The sequence below is a fragment of the Perognathus longimembris genome, chromosome 22 (genome assembly GCF_023159225.1).
Source record: "Perognathus longimembris pacificus isolate PPM17 chromosome 22, ASM2315922v1, whole genome shotgun sequence".
In the NCBI taxonomy this organism is placed as follows: Eukaryota; Metazoa; Chordata; class Mammalia; order Rodentia; family Heteromyidae; genus Perognathus; species Perognathus longimembris.
The window spans coordinates 8,611,790-8,634,930 of NC_063182.1; the positions used below are offsets into that span (position 1 = coordinate 8,611,790).

Below are 23,141 nucleotides of genomic sequence, written 5' to 3' on the forward strand. Positions count from 1 at the left end.
GAAGGCGCTGGAGGCTGGACGGGCAGCGGAACTCAGAGCTGTGGCATGAAGCTGTTGGAGGGCAGCGCTGCCCGTGCCCTGGGCCTGGCCTGCGCCTCGCCCTGGCGATGGGCACAGCAACTCAGAAGTAGGTGGTTCCTGGGGTGGCTGGGGCAGCCCAAGGAGGGGCAGGACCCAGGCCTAGCTCCCACCAGCTGAGGGGCTTGAGCTCCTCCCCGCCCCTCTCCGTCCCCAGCCTCCCCCTCTACCAGCTCTCAGGCCTTGGATCCAGGCCGCGCTGGTCCTGCTAAGTGAGAGAGGAGATGGGCAAAACACAGGACTGGCTTCTGAGCTGTGTGACCCGCGGCCCATACAGCACCCAGGGCTTAGAAAGGCTCCGCACTCAGCCCAACAGCTGCTGTTGCCATCTTCACACCGTGTGTGTGTGTGTGTGTGTGTGTCTGGTGGCCGGTGCTCTAACACTTGAACCCCTCCCTCAGCCCACCATTATAATTTTTGTATGTGTGTGCGTTAGACCTGGGGCTGGACTTCAGGGCCTGGGCTCCCAGCTCATTATAAAATTCTTAATACTTTTGGGCTGGGTGTCCATGGCTCACACCTGTAATCTGAGCTCCTCTGGAGGCTGAGATCTCAGGATCTCAGGTTGAAACCAGTGTGGACAGGAAAATCCCTGAGACATCTCCAATTAACCACCAAAGAGCCAGAAATGGTGCTGTGGCTTAGTGACAGGGCGTTAGCCTTGAGCCAAGAAGCTCGGGGACAGCACTCAGGCCCCGAGTTCAAGCTCTAGGACTGGTACCCAAAGAAAGAAATCTTAATGCCTTAGGAAAAGGGCTACTTCCTCAGTTGTGCTGGGTCCTACAGACTCCGCAGCTAGTCCTGGCTGGGAGGGAAATGAATCTTCTTCTGGCACAGGGTATAGGCCCAAGGATCTATCTGTTGCTGCCTCAGAGATCCTGTATGTTAAAGAGTGGTAGGGTGGGTCAGTTCCCACCAGCCTGAATTTCTGGCTTCTTTTTTTTTTGGGAGGGGGGGTTGAGGTGCTAATTCGGGGGCTTAAAGTCAGGGTCTAAGCACTGTTTCTGAGATTTTTTTTTTTTTTTTAAATCAGGGCTCTATCTTTTGAGCCATGGCTCCACTTCTGGCGTTTGGGTGGTTACTTGGAGATAAAAGGCTCGTAAAAGTCTCATGGACTTTCCTGCCTGGGCTGGCTTTAAATCTCAGTCCTCAGGTCTCAGCCTCCTGAGTAGCTAGGCTTACAGGCGTGAGCCACTGGCAAGCATAGGCTTGATTTTCTAAAACCTGTGTGGCTTTGGTCAAATTACTCCTAAATCTATGTCCTCCATTCTCAAAGGGTTCACACTAGTGCCAGATACAAACATGTGTATCACTTGACACTCAATACTTCCTCAGTAAAGACACTGATTATAGTGATGATGATAAGGATTAGCTTGTTATTAATAAACGCGGAAGGGCTCGCAGAGCCTCTTCTCCCTCCCTTTCCCTCACTTCACCGAGGTAAACTTTTGAGACGCTCCTCTCCTCTCCTCTTCTCTGCCTGTCTCCAAGAAAACTAGCACAGGACTCAGGCCAGGGAAAGGAATTCTCAGAAGGCAAATGCGACTTTGAGATACTTGGATGGCCTTTACCACCTTAGCCAGGAGTTAATACCTTACCTCTGCCAGTGTCCCCCTTTCGCAATCCAGAACTAGGGACCTGGTTACAGATTTACTGATTTACTTCGAACAATGTCTGATGTATGGAGTAAAGTCCTTCTTGGCCTTTGTAAAGTCATCCTCTCCTCCCTCAGGAGCGTCTCAAACCTGTGTCCCACAGATGAGGACTCAGGACGACTCCGAGGGCCAGACACAGGTGCTGGGGGGCTGGGGGGAGCGGGGTGGGGGGGGGTGGGCAGATGGAGGTGGGTGGGCCAGTGCAGGCTTCTCTGGTGGGGGGGAGGGGGGGAGGAAGAGTCAAAATTTCTGATGAACTTGATCAAAAGCGAGTCCTGAGCTGACTGTGGTCACTGCGGGATGGGTGGGGGTGAAGGGCCTCTGGGCCTGACTGAGGAGGGGGGCTGTCAGGAGGAGCCTGCTCTCCTCCCCAGTGACACCCCTAAGGACCTCTAGAAGGCAGCGGTGGGATGAGGGGTCCTCTATGCCCCTCCCCTGGTGCTTCCCAGGTCTTCTGGCTTAGGAGCCGGTCCCTGGCTAGGACGCCCCGGCTTGTGGACTCTAGGGGTGAGCAGAGTGCACTTTCCCTGGCAGGAAGCGACTTGAGGAGCTGCCAGGCACACTGACTGCCAGGCCGATGGATTGGGGGCACGGGGTGGGCACTCCAGGCCGGTCACTTGGGCCCCATGACTGGCCCTGGGGGGGGGGCAGCATGGAATTGGCTGGTGCATCACACACAACCCCCACCTCCCGATCGATCTCTGCTGTCTCCTGCCCCAGAATGAGTCCCCGGGCTCCGCAGGGGCTCCCGCCAGAGACCTGCCGATGACCCAGGCGGCCGAGCCTAAATCTGACATGCTGTACAAGATCGAGGACGTGCCGCCGTGGTACCTGTGCATCCTGCTAGGCTTCCAGGTGGGCCCCAGCCCCCCAGCCCCCCAGCCCCCCAGCCCCGGGGCCACCACGCAGGGCAGGGAGGAGGGCAAGGCGCCCACGGGCGACCGGGAGCATCCGAGCCGGAGAGAGGGCTCAGTCACAGGGGCAAAGGGGGGGGGGGGCAGAGAAGGCTCAGTCCGGGAATCCCTTGTGGAGGATGTGGGGGGGCACGCTCGCAGGGTGGCCCCGGTTCAGGCCCCCCCTCCCGTGTCGCCCCAGCATTACCTGACGTGCTTCAGCGGCACCATCGCCGTGCCCTTCCTCCTGGCCGAGGCTCTGTGCGTGGGCCGCGACCAGCACATGGTCAGTCAGCTCATCGGCACCATCTTCACCTGTGTGGGGGTCACCACGCTCATCCAGACCACTCTGGGCATCCGGTGAGCTGCCCCTTCCACCCACGAGCCCGCACCCCCGCGGGCGGCCGGGCCAGCCTCAAGGCCAAGCCGCAGTCCCTTCCCCTCCTGGGAACGCTCAGGACCCTCTCTTCCCGGTGTGAACCCGGGCGGAGCTAGGGGGCCCTAGGCCTGGCGGCCAAAGGATGGCTGTTTGAATGTTGGTGAAGAGGACAGAGCCAAAGTTCACTTGCCAGAACCGAGGACTGCTCCTCACTGCGGGGAAATGGGTGCACAGTCAGGTGTTTCGTTATTTGTTTTGTGCTGGTCCTGGGGCTTGAACTCAGTGCCTCATGCTTGGTAGGTAGGCTTGCTTGCTCAAGGCTGGGGCTCTAGCCCTTGAGTTAACTGGAGATACAAGTTCTGACTTTGCTGCTCCGATTGGTGTTGAACCAGGATTCCCTAGGTCTCAGCCTTCTTTTTTTTTTTTTTTTTTTGCCAGTCCTGGGGCTTGAACTCAGGGCCTGAGCACTGTCCCTGGCTTCTTTTTGCTCAAGGTTAGCACTCTGCCACTTGAGCCACAGTGCCACTTCTGGCCGTTTTCTGTATATGTGGTGCTGGGGAATCGAACCCAGGGCCTCATGTATGCAAGGCAAGCACTCTTGCCACTAGGCCATATCCCCAGCCCCTAGGTCTCAGCCTTCTGAGGAGCTAAGATCACAGCTATTGTCTCCATGTGCTCTGGAGATGGTAGAGAACTCTGCCAGTCCCCTTGGTCCTCCTGTCTGTCCCCCGTGCCCCTCTTGCACAATCTCCCTGCCTCTCTATCTCCCCCTGCCGCTCCCTCCTAGGCTACCACTGTTCCAGGCCAGTGCCTTTGCGTTTCTGGTCCCAGCCAAAGCCATCCTGGCCCTGGAGAGATGGAAGTGTCCTCCTGAAGGTAGGAACTTTTTTTGGGGGGGGGGTATGGGTTGGAGGAGAAAAAGGAGGCCCAGGGCCTTGAAGGTCTGGGCAGCTGTCCGTGTCCAGACACAAGCTAGTATTCAAGGCAGTGTCCTTCCCCTCCTTGTTCTTGTCTCTGTCCCCAGAGGAGATCTATGGCAATTGGAGTCTACCCTTGAACACATCTCATATCTGGCACCCTCGAATACGAGAGGTGAGTAGAGAGGCCACTCGTAAGGGGGCGCTAGGTGGGAGTGAGGACCACTGCTTATTTGTGGGACTCAAGGAGGTGGTCGAGGAATGTTCATCCTGTGAGCAATTGGGTCATATAGTGACTAACAGTCGATTTTTGTCCTTCTAGGTTCAGGGTGCAATCATGGTGTCCAGCACGGTGGAGGTGGTGATTGGGCTGATGGGGCTGCCCGGGGCGCTTCTCAGCTACATAGGGCCTCTCACGGTCACCCCCACCGTCTCCCTCATCGGCCTGTCTGTCTTCCAAGCTGCGGGGGACAGAGCTGGCTCCCACTGGGGCATCTCAGCCTGGTGAGCGCACGCCAGGCCCTATCCCTGCCCAGCTTCTGCCCTCCGGCCCCTTGATGTTCTGCCCTCTTTGTGCTGCCTCCTGGCTCGAGCTAGCCCACCAACCATCTCCTCCTGCGTCTCTGTCCCCAGCTCCATTCTCCTGATTGTACTCTTCTCCCAATACCTGCGCAATCTCACTTTCCGGTTGCCAGTCTACCGCTGGGGTAAGGGCTTCACTCTCTTCCGTATCCAGATCTTCAAGATGTTTCCGGTAAGGAGATGGCAGGCTGCTGGGGCTGGGTTGGGCAGGGGAGGGACTAGGGCAGGAGCTGGACTTGGGCCCAGAGCCAAGGGCAGGGAAAGCACAGGAGCCTGAGCTGGAACAGCGAGGAGGCTGCAGCCACCGTGTGGGGCAGGCATTGGAGCGGGGCTGTGGGCGAGGGCTTGGGTCAGGGCTGGAGGCCTCTAGTGCCCGCGGTGCATCCCTTCCCCCTCCCCTCAGATTGTGCTGGCCATCATGACTGTGTGGCTGCTCTGCTATGTGCTGACTCTGACAGACGTGCTGCCCGCAGACCCAGCAGCCTATGGATTCCAGGCGCGAACCGATGCCCGAGGAGACATCATGGCCATCTCACCTTGGGTCCGCATCCCCTACCCCTGTAAGCAGCCTCATCCGGGTTCCTCGGCCTCCAGCTTGCACCTAGGAGACCCTGGTCACCCTAGTGTAGCCGACGACATGACTAGCATTAACTGCATGTTTATGGCATGCCAAGTAGTGTTTTACTCAAAGCCTTATTCCAGGTTCATACCGCTGAGTGACCCACGTAAGCTCCCACCAGCGGTTCCCATTCCAGCTCTACACCCCCCCAAGCCACTCTCCCCCCCCCCCCCCAGAACTCAGTGTGCATTCCAGACCTACCACAGGCTCCTGTGTAGCCTCCTGTCTTTCCCTCCACCCAGGTCAGTGGGGCCTGCCCACAGTCACGGTGGCTGCTGTCCTGGGTATGTTCAGTGCCACGCTGGCGGGCATCATTGAGTCCATTGGTGATTATTACGCCTGTGCGCGCCTGGCCGGTGCGCCACCGCCTCCAGTACACGCTATCAATCGGTAGGTTTCCCTCTGCAATATCATCCCCGGAGGGCCCACTCAGGGAGCGGATTAGGCATGGAGCTGGATCCAGAGGTATAGACTTGGGCAAGTCCTTGCGTATGGGATGGGATTGTATTCATTACTCCTTGCTGGGAAAGCTGAGATGATAAATGAAGTCCTAGGAAACTATAGTCATGGATTCCTTCCCGATGCCCAGTTCTTTACATGTATTCTCTCATGCAACCTGCTAATCATTCTGAGACAGGTACCCTTATTAACCCCCATTGAACAGATGAGGAAACAAACTCAGAGTAAGTTCCAAGGCACTAGGTCTAGGTAGGTACAACAGCTACTGGCTCTCAGAGCTCCCTTTGGTCTTGTGTGAGCACAGTGGATGTGCTTGTCAGCCTGGACAGCCCCAGAGGGACAGGTCACAGGGACAGAGGACAGGCCGGTGAAGAGGCTGGACCAAGACCCTCACTCAGCCTTTTCTTACAGGGGTATCTTTACTGAAGGCATCTGCTGCATTATCGCGGGGCTGTTGGGCACAGGCAACGGGTCCACCTCATCCAGTCCTAACATTGGTGTCCTAGGAATTACCAAGGTGCCTCGCAACAAGCCAAAGTATCACAACGTCCCGTCTGGCTACCACGGGTCGTAGTCCCGGTCCCTAATTTGTCTCTACTCTGGACTTGCCTCATCCAGCTTTCAAGAGGCCTCGGCGTCCCCTGGCCCCACTCCCGCCCTGCAGCCCCAAGCCCCTGTCCTTTGAAGCCTAGCTCTTCTAACAGGCCCCGCCCCCGGAACCAGCCTTGTCCTGCGGGCCCAGCCTCACCCCTGGCTCCTTGCAGGTGGGCAGCCGGCGGGTGGTGCAATACGGTGCAGTTATCATGCTGGTCCTGGGTGCCATCGGCAAGTTCACAGCCCTCTTCGCTTCACTGCCGGACCCCATCTTGGGGGGCATGTTCTGCACCCTCTTCGGTGAGTGCCAGGAGCAAACCCAGAGGTGAGGCATGAGTCACTGAGTGGGAGACCCACCCAGCCGAAGGTGTCTTTAGCGCTTCCCCTGTGCCTGCAGGCATGATTACTGCAGTGGGGCTGTCCAACCTGCAGTTCGTGGACATGAACTCTTCCCGCAACCTCTTCGTGCTCGGATTTTCCATGTTCTTCGGGCTCACGCTGCCAAATTACCTGGATTCCAACCCTGGTGCCATCAACACAGGTGCCTCTTGGCTATCTGCTGTTTCTAGAGGTGGGGTGGGTTCAGAGCTGAGCACATGGGCTGGAAGTGTAGTTAGCTCAGAGGTCAGAGTGCTTGCCTAGATGTGGGAGGCTCTTATTTTACTTAATTTCCTAGCTAGCACCACCAAACAAAGCCTGAGCACAAGTTCCTTCCTCAGAGGCTCCACACTGGCGGAACCACAAGCCCTTCCCAACTCTGGGTGGTAATGCGTAGCTGAGAAGCTGTTTTCTACTGAGCACTGGTGGCTTGCACCTGCAATCCTACCTACTCAGGAAGCTGAGGTCTGAGGATCTCAGTTCAAAGACAGTCCAGGCAGGAAAGTATGGGAGATTCTTTTATTAATTTTTTTTGTCGGTCATGGGGCTTAAACTCTGGGCCTGGGCGCTGTCCCTGAGCTTTTCGGCTCAAGGCTAGCACTCTAGCACTTAAGCCACAGCTCTACTTCTGGTTTTCTGGTGGTTAATTAGAGGTAAGAGTCTCATGGACTATCCTGCCCTGGCTGGCTTTGAACCTCGGTCCTCACATCTCAGCCTTCTGAGTAGCTAGGATTATGGGTGTGAGCTACCAGTGCCCAGCTGTATGTATCTTATCTTCAATTAACCACCAGAAAACCAGATGTGGAGCTGTGGCTTAAGGTGGTAGAGCACTAGCCTTGAACAGAAGAGTTCAGGGATAGTGGCCAGGCACTGAGTTCAAGCCCCACCACTGACAAAACACACTTCCTGTGACTACCTACTGAGTTTTACATGTGCTCATTTACATGTGGACATCAAGGCAGATACCATTATCAACTCCACTTTACAGATGAGAGACATAGGCTGAATGATGTGTCTCAAGCCAACAACTAGCAGTTGGCAGAATTGGGATGGAATCCAAAAACATGACAGAGGTACAGATAGGTACGAAAGTCTGAGTGTTGTGCCACTCAAGAATTGTCAATAGGCTGCACAAGCAGGAATACGTGGATACCCATTTGGTCCTTGGCTTGTTTCACAGGCATTCCTGAAGTAGACCAGATTCTGACCGTGCTGCTGACCACAGAGATGTTTGTGGGTGGGTGCCTTGCTTTCATACTGGACAACACAGTACCAGGTACTGGTCAGCCCTGGGAGGTCAATGAAGAACTAGGATGGACTTTTGGACTCCTACAGATGTGGTTGGGTCAGATACCATGCAGGCCCTGTAGGGAACAACAGGAAGTAGTAGGCAGATGGAGTCTGGAGGTCTGGAGGTCTTGAGAGGGTGCAGCCTGGAGTTATTTCTAGGTGCTTTCCTCACCATTTCTTTTTTTCAAATTTAATTTATTTATTAATTGAACACAAATTTTTTTGACAAGGTGTTGAGCAAAAAGGGTACAGTTACATAGTAGGGCAGTGTGTACATTTCTTGTGATATCTTACGCCCTGTTTTTCTTTCCCTTCTCTAGGTCAGGTAGACATATATACAATATACAATGTATCAAGAACATATACAGTAGCCACGTGGCCAAGCCCAAGAAAATTCGCCTAGGGCTTTAAATGTCATGTCGATATTAGACAATATGTCGACAGTATTATTTTGTTTTTGGGCCAGTCCTGGGGCTTGGACTCAGGGCCTGAGCGCTGTCCCTGGCTTCTTTTTGCTCAAGGATAGCACTCTGCCACTTGAGCCACAGCGCCACTTCTGGCCATTTTCTGTATATGTGGTGCTGGGGAATCTAACCCAGGGCCTCATGTATATGAGGCAAGCTCTCTTGCCGCTAGGCCATATCCCCAGCCCTCAACAGTAGTCTTATATGAATGTACATACATAGCTTTTGAGCTATTGTATTCCACTGAGAGGTCAATTTTTGACCTTTATATGTTGAGTAGTTGTTTGGTTTTAGTTACATACTGTTGGGTCGCTGCCCTAATCCTGTGGGAAATACCATTTGACAAGCAGGTTTTGGTTTCACAGACCTGGTCTCTACTGTCTCTCCGTCACCCTTTCTTAACAGTCATATATCAGGGAGATCATGCCCCTTTGTTTTCTGTGTTCTAGGCTTGTCTTGCTCAACATTATTTGTTCGAGTTCTGACCATTACCCTGCGAATAACAATATTTCACCATTCCTAATCGCTATGTAGTATTCCATTGTGTATAGGTACCATATATATATATATATATATATTTTTTTTTTTTTTTGGCTAGTCCTGGGCCTTGAACTCAGGGCCTGAGCACTGTCCCTGGCTTCCTTTTGCTCAAGGCTAGCACTCTGCCACTTGAGCCATAGCGCCACTTCTGGCCGTTTTCTGTATATGTGGTGCTGGGGAATTGAACCCAGGGCCTCATGTATACGAGGCAAGCTCTCTTGCCACTAGGCCATATCCCCAGCCCAGGTAGCATATTTTTTGGATCCATTCATCTGTGGAGGGGCATCTGGGTTTTTTCCATATTTTGGCTATTGTGAATTGTACCGCGATAAACATGGAAAAATGTCTTTTTGATATCTTGGGACTTGCTGTTTAGGATAGATGCCTAGGAGTGGTATGGCTGGGTCATAGGGTAGGTCTATATTGAGCTTTTTTTTTTTTTTTTTTTTTTGGCCAGTCCTGGGCCTTGGACTCAGGGCCTGAGCACTGTCCCTGGCTTCTTCCCGCTCAAGGCTAGCACTCTGCCACTTGAGCCACAGCGCCGCTTCTGGCCGTTTTCTGTATATGTGGTGCTGGGGAATCGAACCTAGGGCCTCGTGTATCCGAGGCAGGCACTCTTGCCACTAGGCTATATCCCCAGCCCTATATTGAGCTTTTTGAGAAATCTCCATACTGTTCTCCAAAGTGGTTGTACTAATTTGCACTCCCACCAACAATGGAGAAGGGTTCTTCTTTCCCTGCATCCCCTCCAGCATTTGTTGTTGCCTGAGTTCAGAGTATAGGCTCCTCACCATTTCTTTGCAACCACTGGGCAGAGTGCACCTGCATTCATAGTTGAACATATACAAATGTGGTATTGGTTACTGGCAAATTCTACTTTGAGTGTATTAGCAGCTGGCTGGAGTGGTTAATGGAGCCCAAATAATCCATTTGGCACCAGAGCTTTTTCTTTAGGGCTTGTGGGAAGACTTCATATGTCCAATAAATGTATATTAAAAAAAATGCTGGAAGTGGAGGTGTGGCTCAAGTGGTGGAGCACCAGCCTTGAATGAAAAAGCAAAGTGAAGTGGGTACTGGTGGCTCACGCCTGCAATCCTAGCTACTCACTCAGGAGGCTGAGATCTGAGGATCAGGGTTTGCAGCCAATCCCGACAGGCAAGTCCATGAGACTTTTACCTCTAATTAACTACACCAAAACATTGAAGTGACTCTGGCTCCAAGTGCAAGCCTTGAGCAAAAAACGCTCAGAAACAGTGCCTCGGCCCTGAGTTCAAGCCCCACAACTGACAAAAAAGAAAAAAGTACCAAGTAAGGACATGAGGCCGAGTTCAAGCCCTATTACCAGTGCATGCCCAGGCATGTACACAAAGCAATAAAGTCAGAGGCTGGGCAGAGCCTCCTGAGTGAGGGAGCCTGGGGGAGAAGAGAAGTCTTAGGGTCCCATCCTCACAGCAGGCAGTCTACCACCTGAGCCACACCCCTACCTTTGGCTTTTTTAAAAATTAGAAATAAAAGACCTCCCTCTCAAATTTGTCTGCCCAGGCTGGCTTCGAACCACAGTCCTCCTATCTCAGCCTCCTAAGGAGCTAGGATTTTGAGTGTGAGCTAACAGTGCCAGGTTATTAGATAGTATTTTTTTCTTGCTTGTGTAAATTGAGGATTAGAGAATTATTACCTAGCATGTGCAAAGCCCTTAATTTGACTCCCAGCAATATGGGGGAGGGTGTACACAAAACACCAGGCACTTGATTCTAGAAGCCTAGCTTAGATGATGGGAAGGGGAGGCAGCAGCAGCTTTGGGTTTTGGTAACGATCCTATTGTCCTCTCTCTAGGGAGCCCAGAGGAACGAGGCTTAATACAGTGGAAAGCGGGGGCCCATGCCAACAGCGCGACATCTGCTAGTCTGAAGAGCTATGATTTTCCCATTGGAATGGGCATGGTGAAAAAGATTGCCTTTCTGAAATACATTCCTATATGCCCAGTCTTCAAAGGATTTTCTACAAGGTCAAAACACCAGACTTCAGTTTCAGAAGACACTCCAGAAAATACAGAGATTGGGTCGGTGTGCACCAAGGTCTGAAATACTTCCAAAAAAGGTAGGCTGTATCTTTGGCTTTTGTAGGAGAGTTAAATAACCAAACATTGTTTTAGCAAAAGGAAACCAAACTACTACTCAGTTTTCATTTTTCCCATCTGAGTATTCCCAAAGGGTAGGTATATACTGAGTTAACACCTTAATTAGCACCGTCCCTCCCTGGCTTCTTTTTGTGCAAGGCTAGCACTCTACCACTTGAGCCACAATGCCACTTCTGGCTTTTGCTAGTATAATATCTGTAGTGCTTCAAAATGTGTGAGAAGCTAATGCTCTGAAATCTTCCATTTCTAGCTCGTTTAAATGTGCCTTCCTCAAAAAGATATCAGTTCCAATCAAAGCAAGCTGAGCCTGGTCTACACTGATTTACCAAATTACTTATTTGTAAGACAGAGACTTGGTTATATTCCCAAGACTGACCTCAGAAACTCAAGATCCTTTCGTCAGCCTTCTGAGCCCACTTCATTGCTGAGATGCATGCACTACTTGCTGTTTTTTTCTTTTGTCAGTGGTGGGGATTGAACTCATGGCCTGGGTATGATCCTGTAAGCTTATGTGGTCAAGGCTAGCACCCTACCACTTTGAGCCACTTCCATTTTCCTAGTGGTTAATTGGAGCTGAGTCTCCTGGAGTTTCTTGCTCAAACTGGCTTAAGATCCTCAGATTTCAGCCACCTGGGAAGCTAGGATTACCAGCATGAACCACTGATACCCTGCTGGCTGTTTTTGGATGTTTTACCACTAAACTACACTTCCAGAGTCAGACTTTTTTTTTGCCAGTCCTGGGCCTTGGACTCAGGGCCTGAGCACTGTCCCTGGCTTCTTTTGCTCAAGGCTAGCACTCTGCCACTTGAGCCACAGTGCCACTTCTGGCACAGGGCTTCATATATGGCAGGCAAGCACTCTTGCCACTAGGCCATATTCCCAGCCCGGCCTTATCAGTTTATGTGATACTGAGGAATCGAACCCAGGGCTTCATGTATGCTAGGCAAGCACTCCACTGCTAAGCCACATTCCTAGCCCCTAGAGTTAGACTCTTAAGAACAGTAATAGGAATCATTCAAATAGGACTTCCTATGTGCTAGAACAGTTTTAAGCTCTTGATGTGTGTCAACTAAACCATGCAACCTAGAAACGGGTATTGTTATGTCAGGTTGTATCAAAATGCTTGGTATGGGAAGTATTCCATATTTTGAAGCTATTTTGAATCTCAAACACTTACAGACTATTCTGATAGACAATCCCTAATCTAAAAGTCTGAAATCAAATATTCCAATGCAAAAGAAAAAAATTCCAACACAGAGGCTGTGGCTCAGGTGGTGAGAGTGTTTTCTCTACCATATATGAAGCCTAATGTTAGTCTCCACAATCGAACACACAAAAATGCTTTGAAGGGTTGAGAATATGGCCTAGCGGTAGAGTGCTTGCCTCATAGCCCTGGATTTGGTTCCTCAGCACCACATATATAGAAAAAGCCAGAACTGGTGCTGTGGCTCAAGTGGTAGAGTGCTAGCCTTGAGCAAAAAGAAGCCAGGGACAGTGCTCAGGCCCCAGTTCAAGCCCCAGGACTGGAAAGAAAAAAAAGCTTTGAAGTCCAAAACTTGCTGCATATCACCTCATTAATTTAGAGGATATAGAAACTAAAGCACAGTAAAATTAAGGTATTTATCTATGATCACAGGACTCTCATCTAGGAAGTGTGGCTAGTATCTTTGCTCTTCATCATTAGGTCATAGTTATTATAGAATTACTAGGTCATAACTCTCTAATTGGTACCAATTACACTGCATTATAACAACTTGGCAGTATGTGCAGATGAAGTCATTTGCCCTGTAAATTTAGAGACAAAGGACTAATAGGCTCCATACATACATACATATATGTATATATATTTATATATGCCTCATTTTTTTTTTTTTGGGCCAGTCCTGGGCTTGGACTCAGGGCCTGAGCACTGTCCCTGGCTTCTTCTTGCTCAAGGCTAGCACTCTGCCACCTGAGCCACAGCGCCCCTGCTGGCCGTTTTCCATATATGTGGTGCTGGGGAATCGAACCGAGTATGCCTCATATTTTGACCTATGCCACTGAGCAGAAGTAACTGCCTGAATTACAGTTCCAGAAAGAACAAGAGTCAAATATAATTAGCTATTTCAGTTTCTTTAAAAACCTATTTAGTAGCTGTTTATGGCAGCTATTGGAACAAAAGAGAGAAAAGACTCCTATTGGGGCTGGAGGTGTAGCTTGGTGGCAGATGGCTGACTGCCATGTGTAAAGCTCCTAAGTGATCTTCAGTATTACTAAAAGAGGGGAGTCACCTGCTATGCCTTCCGTGAAGAATGTGAACAGGAATATATCTTAATGTGAATGTGAAGAAGAATGTGAACAAGAAATCTTAATCTTTAGCCTAAAAGGCTAAACAAAAAAGTCCGTGCTAAGCAAGTACTCTGCCGCTGTTACCGAGCCACACCCCAGCTCAACCACAGGGCTTGTTAACATAGCTACCTACAATTGCCGACACTGCAGTCTCAGGCAATAAAAAGGACAGGGCAACGGGGTTCGTTTTACTGCTGTATTGTGGACAGACACTTGCACAGCAATATACTCGCTACTGTGGATTCTAATGAATCCTGCTCTCAGCACATTTGCCAGTAGGGCTGTCCTGAGGTACTGGGCCCACACTAAAGCATCACCACTGGAGAGTCTGCAGTCCATTGCCAATAAACACAAGCATCAGCTCAGTTCTACTATTATTTATTTTTTTAAATATTTTTGAAAAAATATAATTTTTTTACAATATTTTCAACTTAAACACTATTCACACTGAACACGTATGGCAGCTTAACCTACCCAAATATGAAGTTTAAGAAGCCAAAACTGTTCTAGCTTTGTTAAAAGAAAAGTTGTGCTGCAGACTACTGTCATGATGGTTAATGCAAGGAAAAGCACCACTCAAATCATGTTACAATCTTTTTGTTCAATTGGATTATGGGCTGGTGTGGGTCCTAACTTACACCTTTATACAGGTATGGCCATGACACAATGAATCCTCAAAAGATGCAATTCAAATCATCTACTTCTTCAAATATAACCGCAGGAAAATTTCAATTTCTACTATGATAGCAAACCAGAAAAGCCAAACTAGCTCTTTATCTGTTTACTTTCTTGTAATCTCAATCACCAAAGACACATTACATCTGTAATGAGTTATTTCAAGTTAACAAATGAACCAAAAACAGGAGATCCTTTCTGATGAGGACAAATGCAATTGAGAATTCTATTTAACAATTAGAACATATTGTTTTTTGTTTTTTACAAAATCTAGATATTGAAAATGTTAATAACTTCTAGGGACCAGTTTAGCCTTAAAAATGACAATTCAGTAAGATTTAGAGGTTTTTTTAATTTGGTGCTTTGTCACAACTTGACTGGTGCTTCTTTCCTCGCTGTCTTTACATTAAGCCAAGGGGCCAATTCTATTTTCAGTAAATGTTTGACAGTTTTTTACTTAATAACAGTCTCAGCACTTTTATTAAGCATGCAAGACTAACAAAAACTTTGGCAATGCATAAGTGTAACACAGTGACAAGAGAGAGCTTTTACAATTAAGTCTTCTAATACTGCCTTCACAGTGTGGAAATTGTGCTACATCCACCAAAAGAGGGCCCCGTCTACTGAAATATTTTAGTACTTCACCCCAGGAACAAACTCCTTTGCATTTGGATTCAGATTGCTCTTGACCTGGAAAATAAGTACATGGGGGAAAAAAGCAAGTTCATTACAGATGGCTTCAGATAACTCAGAAGCATTCAATTTAGAACCACATGCAAAAGTATTTTTTTCAGAAAAATACAAGCAAAAGAATTCAGATCATAAGATTACACTTAGCCACTGTCATCTACTCCCACAAAACAAACCAAGCTATGACAGGGAAATGAAGAATGAGATGTAAGCCATATTTCGTATGATATCAGACTGTATCAACTTTCTTAGAGCAAGTAGGAATTGCAATTAAGTTTGCTTAAGTGTAAACAGAAACCCACTATTTCATATAAACTAAAGAAACAGTAGCGAATAAGGGATTTGGTTAATTTAACTATGAGACTTAACTTCTGCAAGATACTTCTATACTATACAAACATATTAAGTGTTGAAATTCTGTTTAAAATAACCAGTACATTATTGGTAGATTTTTACTTTTTTGTCCTCACTGAAAAGTTGTAGTCTTTCTACAATTGCTGTCTTCTAATTCCTACAGGAGACATGGTATAATAACAGAAAAGGAAACTACAAGGGGAGCCAGAAGACCTAAACTGGAAATCCCAGCTCTGCCCCATCTAACTTCCTGTGTAAGCTTGGATAAATTACCCTTTCCAGAACACCACAGTATCAGCTTAAAAAAAGGAAAGACTGGGCCAATGTCTCTAGAGACGTATACTGACATGATTATTTGTTTCTAAGACTTTACTTTCCTAAGTAGACATGACAATGTATAGAAAAAATAGCCTGGAAATTCTCCAACATTCACATTTTTGGGTTGCAAACTGATTAAAAAAAAAAGAAAGAAAGAAACCACGACAGATTCCAGATTGGTAGGCTTTGATGCTGGATATTCAACCCCAATGTCACTTACTTTTAGACCAAATAATAACATTAAAACAACGTCTTGGAGCAATAATTTTACTTTCATAGTTTGTCCACATGATTTTCCTTAGGATAAATTCTCACTTCCCCCAGGGGAAATGTTTTTACAACGCACAGTTCAGGGCTGGAGATATAGTGCAGTCATGGAATGCCTGCTTAGGGTGCACAAGGTCCTGGGCTTGATTTCCAGCACCACAAAAAAATTAAAAATAAATAAAGTGTAAGTTTTAAGTAAAAAAGCAGAATACTTGCATATACAATCTTTTGGCAGCTAGGGAAATGTTAAGAATGAAATGAGTTAAAATATTCTCAAATAGACTAAGTCAAACTAGTTTCTGTATTATAAATGTATACTGAGCCCAGGTAAAATGCATGATTCTACCATTACTCATCAGGGCAACTGTGATTATTTGTGACATGACTTATGTCTATTAGCAAGCATGTACCAACAGACTTTTAAGATCATGATCTGTTCAACTGGGTTACTATCATTTACTGCAACAGAGATGAAACCACAATATATAAATTTCAGGGTTCTCAACAGACTCCTTTAGGAAAATGAGTTTCCAAAGGGCTAAAAGAAGGATGGCTATATAATAAATTGTATGGAAGGCTGTTTAAAAATACTTCTAGAAGGATGATTCTCTAAGCCAAGGATGAAGACAAAGCATTGATTTTCATTTTAGATGCTTCATAGATAATTATGATAAACAGATTAGGAACTAATAAACCATGAAAAGAAATGGCAAAAGCATTTCAGAATTCAGTGAGTATATTCCACAGAATTATCTTGACAACTAAAGATTATAAATGGAACAAAAAGGCAACCACTTAGACCTATAGAACATTTTGGACTAAGGGCTTTATTTTTCTAGTCCTGGGGCTTGAACTTGGGGCCTGGGCACTGTCCCTGAGCTTCTTTGCTCCAGTCTAGCACTCTACCATTGGAGCCACAGCGCCAAGTCTGGCCTTTTCTATTTATGTGGTACTGAGGAATCGAACCCAGGGCTTCCTGCATGCTAGGCAAGCAAGCACCCTACTGCTAAGCCACATTCCCACACCCCTACAGAACATTTTTACTTCAAAAAATTCTTTAATTTAGCCAGGTGTCAGTGGCTCATGCCTATAATCCTAGTTACTCAGGAAACTGAGATTTGAGAACTGCTGATCAAAGCCAGCTGGGGCAGGAAAGTCCGTGAGACTCATCTCCAATTAATCATAAGAAAACCAGAAGTGATGCTGTGGCTCGAAGTGGAAGAAGGACAGCCTTGAGCAAAGAGTGGAGGAACAGAGCCCAGGCCCCATGACCACCACCAACAACAAAAAAATCTTTAATTTTAGTAAAGGATTTATCAGCTTCTCCTTTAGTGTTGATGTTTATTATAATTCTTAGTGAGAAGACATTGACTCAAGAATAAAAAATGCAAATGTAGGTTGGTGTCCCTTTTCTACCAAGAGCTTGTAAAAATTCCTTACTACAAGTTCCAAATTCCTTACTACAAGTTCCTCAACAAAAACTTGAACCAGAAGACTTCTATAATTTTACCTTTCATATAAATATTTCCTTTTTTTTTTTTACCAATTTCAACAAATGTTTACATCAAGATGAGAGCAAACCTTCTCATCATGCTACTTTTATATAGGCAAGTCTTATGGTAATATTGCATTTCTTCATTAGTTCTTTAACATATTTGTGTATCCTACCCACAAAACAAGAATAAAGGCAACTTCAAGACTAAAAGCAGTAGCAAGAAGTCTGTTAGTGGTCTAAGACTCCATACTGCTGCCAGAAGTTACTCCTTGTCATGAGTGAGATTGGGAGGCCTCTCCTTCCACTCTTAAGAAGCGGCACATTATTTGGAAGGGAAGAGATGTAGAACTCTTCTTAATAGATGGTAGCTGGCTTTTCCACTTACAAGAAAGATGAGGTAGGGTCTAAAAGGATAAAAAATAACATTTTACCACAAGATCTTCCAGAGAAGAGCCATCACTGATAACAAGGTCATTAAATTGGTCTTGGATTTGGTCCATAGTTTGTGGGAGATCTCGAGCTGGAATAAACCACTCATGTTCTTCTTCCTCCTCCAGCATTTCTTGGAAACAACGTTCAATAAATTCTTCTTCCCACAACTCTTCTTCTATCTAGATTTACAATAAATAGAAGATAAATTACCGTGTATTTGGTAAGACACCAGTGATGATACCTTAAAATATCAAACTAAATAACTTAAAGCCAAAATATTCAGTAGTGACAGCACCTGCATATAATTCCAGTTATAGGAATGTGAGTTAATGTAACTGTAGTTATGGGAGGCGAAGAAGATAGGATGATAATTTGAGGCTAACCCTAGGTACAACAGTAAGATCCTATCTCAATAAGTAAGGCCAAAGTGTGGGATATGCCTGTAATGCCAGCGACAGGGGAGGAGATAGAAGGATTGGGGCCTACCAGGCAAAAAGTATAACGAGTCTATATCTGAAAAATAACTAGAGCAAAGAGAGCACGGAGAATAGCAAAAGTGGTAAGACTCTTACCCTTGTTTTTATTGTTATCTTCAAATAGTTGTGCAAAGGGATTTACATTTAACAGGCCCCTTTATGTATATAAAGCATCTTGATTAGTGTCACCTTTCCATCATTTTCCCCCTCAGAATGTCTGTTTAGCAAGGAATAGGCTCCAAGTTCAAACCTTCATTATCACCAAAAAAAAAAAAAAAAAAAAGGTACAAGATGGTATGCGTCTGTAATCCTAGCACTAAGGAGACAGAGACTGGAGGATTGGGAGATCAAGGCCAGCCTGGGCTCCGTAATGATGCCTTGTCTCAAAAACAAGAGCTGGTGGCTCTCGTCTGCAGATCCTAGTTACTCAGGAGGATGAGATCTGAGGATCATGGTTTGAAGCCAACCTGGGCAGGAAAAGTCTGTGAACTCCTATCTCCAACTAACCAACAGAAAACTGGAAGTGGAGCTGTGGCTCAAAGTAGAATGCTAGCCTTGAGCAGAAAAGCTCAAGGATATATCGTCCGGGCCCTGAATTTAAGCCCCATGACTAGGAGAAAAAAAAGGGGGGAGGTGCACCACCTGTGGCTCATGTCTGTAATCCTAGCTACTCAGGAAGATGAAATCTTCAAATCTCAGCTTGAAGCTAGCCTGGGCCTTGAGTTCAAGCCCAGTACTGGCAAAAAGACACACACACAGACACACACAGACACATACACTTATATGGCAGTGAACTCAAGTACTGAAAAAAATGTCTCCTCTCCAAAATATAATGTCAGGGTTGAAAGAAATTACTCAATGGTAGTTTGTGCTTAGCATGCACAAGTCCCTGGATTTGATCTTCAGCAACAGAAATTTAAAAAATAATAATAAATCATACTTTCTTTGCTTCTGTACAAAGGAAGAAAAATGCTTACCATAAAGACCTGAGAAGATCTGTTTAAAGGTTTCCTATGTCTTTATCCTAGAATGCTTTTATTTTCCATCCAGTGGTAAGGAAGAAATAACTAAGGAGTACTTTCTCTTTTTTTTTTTTTTTGCCAGTCCTGGGGCTTGGACTCAGGGCTTGAGCACTGTCCCTGGCTTCTTTTTGCTCAAGACTAGCACTCTACCAGTTGAGCCACAGCACCACTTCTGGCCTTTTCTATATATGTGGTGCTGAGGAATCGAATCCAGGGCTTCATATATACGAGGCAAGCACTATTACCACTAGGCCATATTCCCAGCCCAGGAGTACTGTCTGCAACGAATGTATATCAGAATTTCCCATGATACCTTAAAACTACAAACCCTCATCCAACTTCTAAAATGCCTGGAAAAACATCTCTAGCAGATAGGGTAAGGCAGGGCTAATCAAAATTCCTTACTGAAAATCAGTTTTACTATGGAATGTCCACCTCTGGATACAAAGAAATAAAGCTAGCTACTGATTATTAAAACCATGACTGGACAGGGAAGGAGAATGGAATAAGAAAGAAGATGAGAACAGATGCTTCAATGTGTGAGCATTCTCTACAGAAAAGTGTGCTGCCCAGATGTTCAAGCTGATCAGATTGAGGCTCTCAAGCACAATTTTGCATCCTAATATCTATGCCTGTCTATTCTTTTATTATTATTATTTTTTTTGCCAGTCCTGGGCCTTGCACTCAGGGCCTGAACACTTTTCCTGGCTTCTTTTTTTGCTCAAGGCTAGCACTCTGCCACTTGAGCCACAGTGCCACCTCTGGCTGTTTTCTATATATGTGGTGCCGAGGAATCGAACCCAGGGCTTCATGTATATGAGGCAAGCACTTTACCACTAGGCCATATCCCCAGCCCCCTGTCTATTCTTGAATTCTCTTAAACTTGCCTTGTAATGCACCAATCTGTTTGGTGCAAAGCAGTGTCTTCTAAACTTGATTGCTTATTGGAATTATCTAGGAGCTTTTTGAAATATTCCCACCCTATTTCTCCTGAATCAGAATCTCCAGGGTGGGACATGTAATTTCAATGAGTAGTTAGTGTGTGTGTGTGTTCGCGCTCACGCTGTTCCTGGGCTAGGAATGTGGCTTGGCATTAAGTAGAGTGCTTGCCTACCATACACAAAGCCCTGGGTTTCATTCTTTAGCACCACATAAAATTAAAACAAACACGGGCTGGGGATATGGCCTAGTGGCAAGAGTGCTTGCCTCATATACATGAGGCCCTAGGTTCGATTCCCCAGCACCACATATACAGAAAATGGCCAGAACTGGCGCTGTGGCTCAAGTGGCAGAGTGCTAGCCTTGAGCAAGAAGCCAGGGACAGTGCTCAGGCCCTGAGTCCAAGCCCCAGGACTGGCCAAAAAAAAAAAAAAAAAAATTAAAACAAATTCCTCAGGCCTAAGCACTGTTCTTGAACTTCATTTGCTCAAGACTAGTACTCGCTAGAGGTTTGGCTTTTTTGAGGATAGTTCATTGGAAATAAAGAGTCTCATGTACTTTCCTGCCTGGGTTGGTAGCTAGGATTACAGGCACGAGCCACCAGTGCCTGGCTACAGGTGCATCTTTGAAGGTTATCATGAGCTACAGAAAAGTACATGCTTGTACACAAAACTAACTTGTCTGTTGAATTCCTCTTCATTTTCCATCCACATGTACTCTGCAAATGGATTGTCATCTTCATGAGAATGACCGTTAATAATCACATCTTCATTGATGATGCTTGGGCTAGTACTGCTGCGACTTGGATCTTTCATGGTTGGCGTTAGTTGTCGTTTTTAACCTTGAAAGAAGAAAAATAGTTAAGTTAGTCATTTTTTCAATTCTTATTGAGCATCTATTATTACCAGGCATCATAGTAAGGTGTTAGAGGTAACGATAGATCAGATAATCGGAAAACTTCCTATTTGTGTGTGTGTGTGTGTGTATGTGTGTACCAGTCCTGGAGCTTGAACTCAAGAGCCTAGGTCCTATCTCTATCTCTGATTCTTTGTACTGAAAGCTAGTGCTCTACCATTTGAGCCACAGCTCCATTTCCAGTTTTTTGGTGGTTAATTGTAAACAGTCTCATGGACTTTTCCTGCCCAAGCTGGCTTTGAACATGGATCCTCAGATCAACCCTGAGTAGCCACTGGTGATGGGTGCTATGATTTCTCGCTCTACAATATCTCTGAAATATCAAGAATGAACCTAGACTAGTGGCAAGTGCTTGCCTCCTACACATGAAGCTCTCGGTTCGATTCCCCAGCACCACATATATGGAAAACGGCCAGAAGGGGCGCTGTGGCTCAAGTGGCAGAGTGCTAGCCTTGAGCGGGAAGAAGCCAGGGATGGTGCTCAGGCCCCGAGTCCAAGGCCCAGGACTGGACAAAAAAAAAAAAAAAGGAATGAACCTAGGATCTTCAGCATGTTAGATAAGTACTCTAGCCACTTGAGCCACACCCTCAGCATTCCAAAATGATTTTGATGTTTAAGAAACAGCTACCAGGCAGCAGTTGGGTACTGGTGGCTCACTTCTGTAATCCTAGCTACTCGGGAAGCTGAGATCTGACAATCTCTGTTCAAAGCTAGCCTGGGCAAGAAAGCCAAGGAGACTCTTATCTCGAATTACCACCAGAAAACCGGAAATGGTCCTGTGGCTCAGAGTGGTAGATCTCTATCTAGCCTTGAGCTGAAGAGCTCAGGGACAGCGCCCAGGCCCAGAGTTCAAGCCCCACATCCGACAAAAAAGAAAAGAAGTAGCTACAACTGGGGTTGTGGATATGGCTTAACGCAATGGTAATGTATTTAGCTAGGTGACAAAAAAATAGCCAAAGTGGAAGAAGTATGGCTCAAATAGTAAGTAGGAAAAATGCTGGGTAATTAGACCACCACGAGTTCAAATTCTACTACTAACATTTGTGTATATACATATATACAAAGTAAAATACTCTTATACACATACTAGAACACTTAACCTGGGCACTGGTGGCTCATAACTATAATCCTAGCTTCTCAGAAGGCTGAGATTTGAGGATCAAGGTTGGAAGCAAGCCTGAACAGGAAAGTTTGTGAGTCTGGGGCTTGAACTCGGTCTGAGCATTGTCCCTGGATTCTTTCGGCTCAAGGCTAGAACTCTGCCACTTGAGCCACAGTGCCACTTCTGGCTGTTTTGTGTATATGTGGTGATGAGGAATCAAACCTAGGGCTTCATGTATGTATACGAGGCAAGCACTTTTGCCACTAGGCCATATTCCCAGCCCTATGAGATTCTTATGTCCAATTAATTCACCAAAAAGCCAGAAATGAAGCTGTGGCTTAAGTGCCAGAGTGCCAGCCTTGAACAAAAAAGCTAAGAAAGGGGCTGGGGATATGGCCTAGTGGTAAAAAGTGCTTGTCTCCTATACATGAGGCCCTGGGTTCAATTCCCCAGCACCATATATACAGAAAACGGCCAGAAGTGGCGCTGTGGCTCAAGTGTCAGAGTGGTAGCCTTGAGCTAAATAAATAAATAAAATAAAATAAAAATTTTTAAAAAGTTAAAAAAAAAAAAGCTAAGAAAGACCACTCAGGCCCTGAAATTATGCCCAGTATTGGCACACCAGAAAAAAAAAAAAAAAGATTGGAACAGTGGTTTACACCTGTAATCCTAGCTACTGGGGAAGTTAAGATCTGAGGATTACAGTGCAAAGCCAGGACAGACAGGAAAGTCCACAAGACTCTGATCTCTAATAAACTACTCAGAAAAAGCTAGAAGTGCCACTGTCTCTAAAATGGTAAATTGCTAGCCTTGAGCAAAAGCAGCTCACGGACAGTGCTATAGGACAGGCACATAGGTGCACACATATATAGCATGATCTAAAATACTTACTCAGTAAGTAAAGTGACAAAAATCAAATTCTTTTTAAAATGGATTTAATCAGTCAAAAGACCAAAAGTGAAATCAAACTATTAGTAACCTCTTAGGTTCTGTAGTCCTGCAATATAGTTCTGATTCTGTCAGAGCCCATAATCTGCTTCTTCTTCAGGTCTGTGTTGAACTCCACTACATCTGGAGTTCCCTGATGATACTGAGTTCAGGCACTGAATCCTTTTTTTTTCCTTTTTGGTTGGTTGTGGGGTT

At 46.4% G+C, this 23,141-nt stretch overlaps 2 protein-coding genes across 3 annotated transcripts in view; one reads left to right on the forward strand and one right to left on the reverse strand.

Moving 5' to 3' along the window:
- Positions 1–15,378, forward strand: Slc23a1 (solute carrier family 23 member 1). The gene is made up of 16 exons (XM_048331242.1): positions 1–127; positions 1,811–1,872; positions 2,454–2,588; positions 2,829–2,986; positions 3,793–3,881; positions 4,030–4,097; positions 4,245–4,426; positions 4,556–4,676; positions 4,908–5,064; positions 5,366–5,513; positions 5,994–6,099; positions 6,347–6,476; positions 6,574–6,717; positions 7,735–7,830; positions 10,682–10,945; positions 15,196–15,378. Exons 1-15 carry the CDS (start codon positions 46–48, stop codon positions 10,927–10,929), a joined length of 1,926 nt encoding a protein of 641 aa, XP_048187199.1. The 5' UTR covers positions 1–45; the 3' UTR covers positions 10,930–10,945; positions 15,196–15,378.
- Positions 13,676–23,141, reverse strand: part of Paip2 (poly(A) binding protein interacting protein 2) — an 18,527-nt gene continuing 9,061 nt past the window's right edge. For both annotated transcript variants that reach the window (XM_048331249.1, XM_048331250.1), the window contains 3 exons: positions 20,659–20,822; positions 17,544–17,723; positions 13,676–14,678 (listed from right to left, as the gene is read on the reverse strand). In XM_048331249.1, the coding sequence (XP_048187206.1) occupies positions 14,622–14,678; positions 17,544–17,723; positions 20,659–20,796 (375 nt within the window). In that variant the 5' untranslated portion in view covers positions 20,797–20,822 and the 3' untranslated portion in view covers positions 13,676–14,621. The remainder of the gene's footprint in view (positions 14,679–17,543; positions 17,724–20,658; positions 20,823–23,141) is intronic.

Excerpts from the sequence above, each read along its gene's own strand:
- Slc23a1 (XM_048331242.1), top strand. The coding sequence starts at position 46 with ATGAAGCTGTTGGAGGGCAGCGCTGCCCGTGCCCTGGGCCTGGCCTGC. Across the intron at positions 1,873-2,453 it reads ACTCCGAGGGCCAGACACAG|AATGAGTCCCCGGGCTCCGC; the intron begins GTGCTGGGGGGC and ends CTCCTGCCCCAG. Across the intron at positions 4,098-4,244 it reads GGCACCCTCGAATACGAGAG|GTTCAGGGTGCAATCATGGT; the intron begins GTGAGTAGAGAG and ends TTGTCCTTCTAG.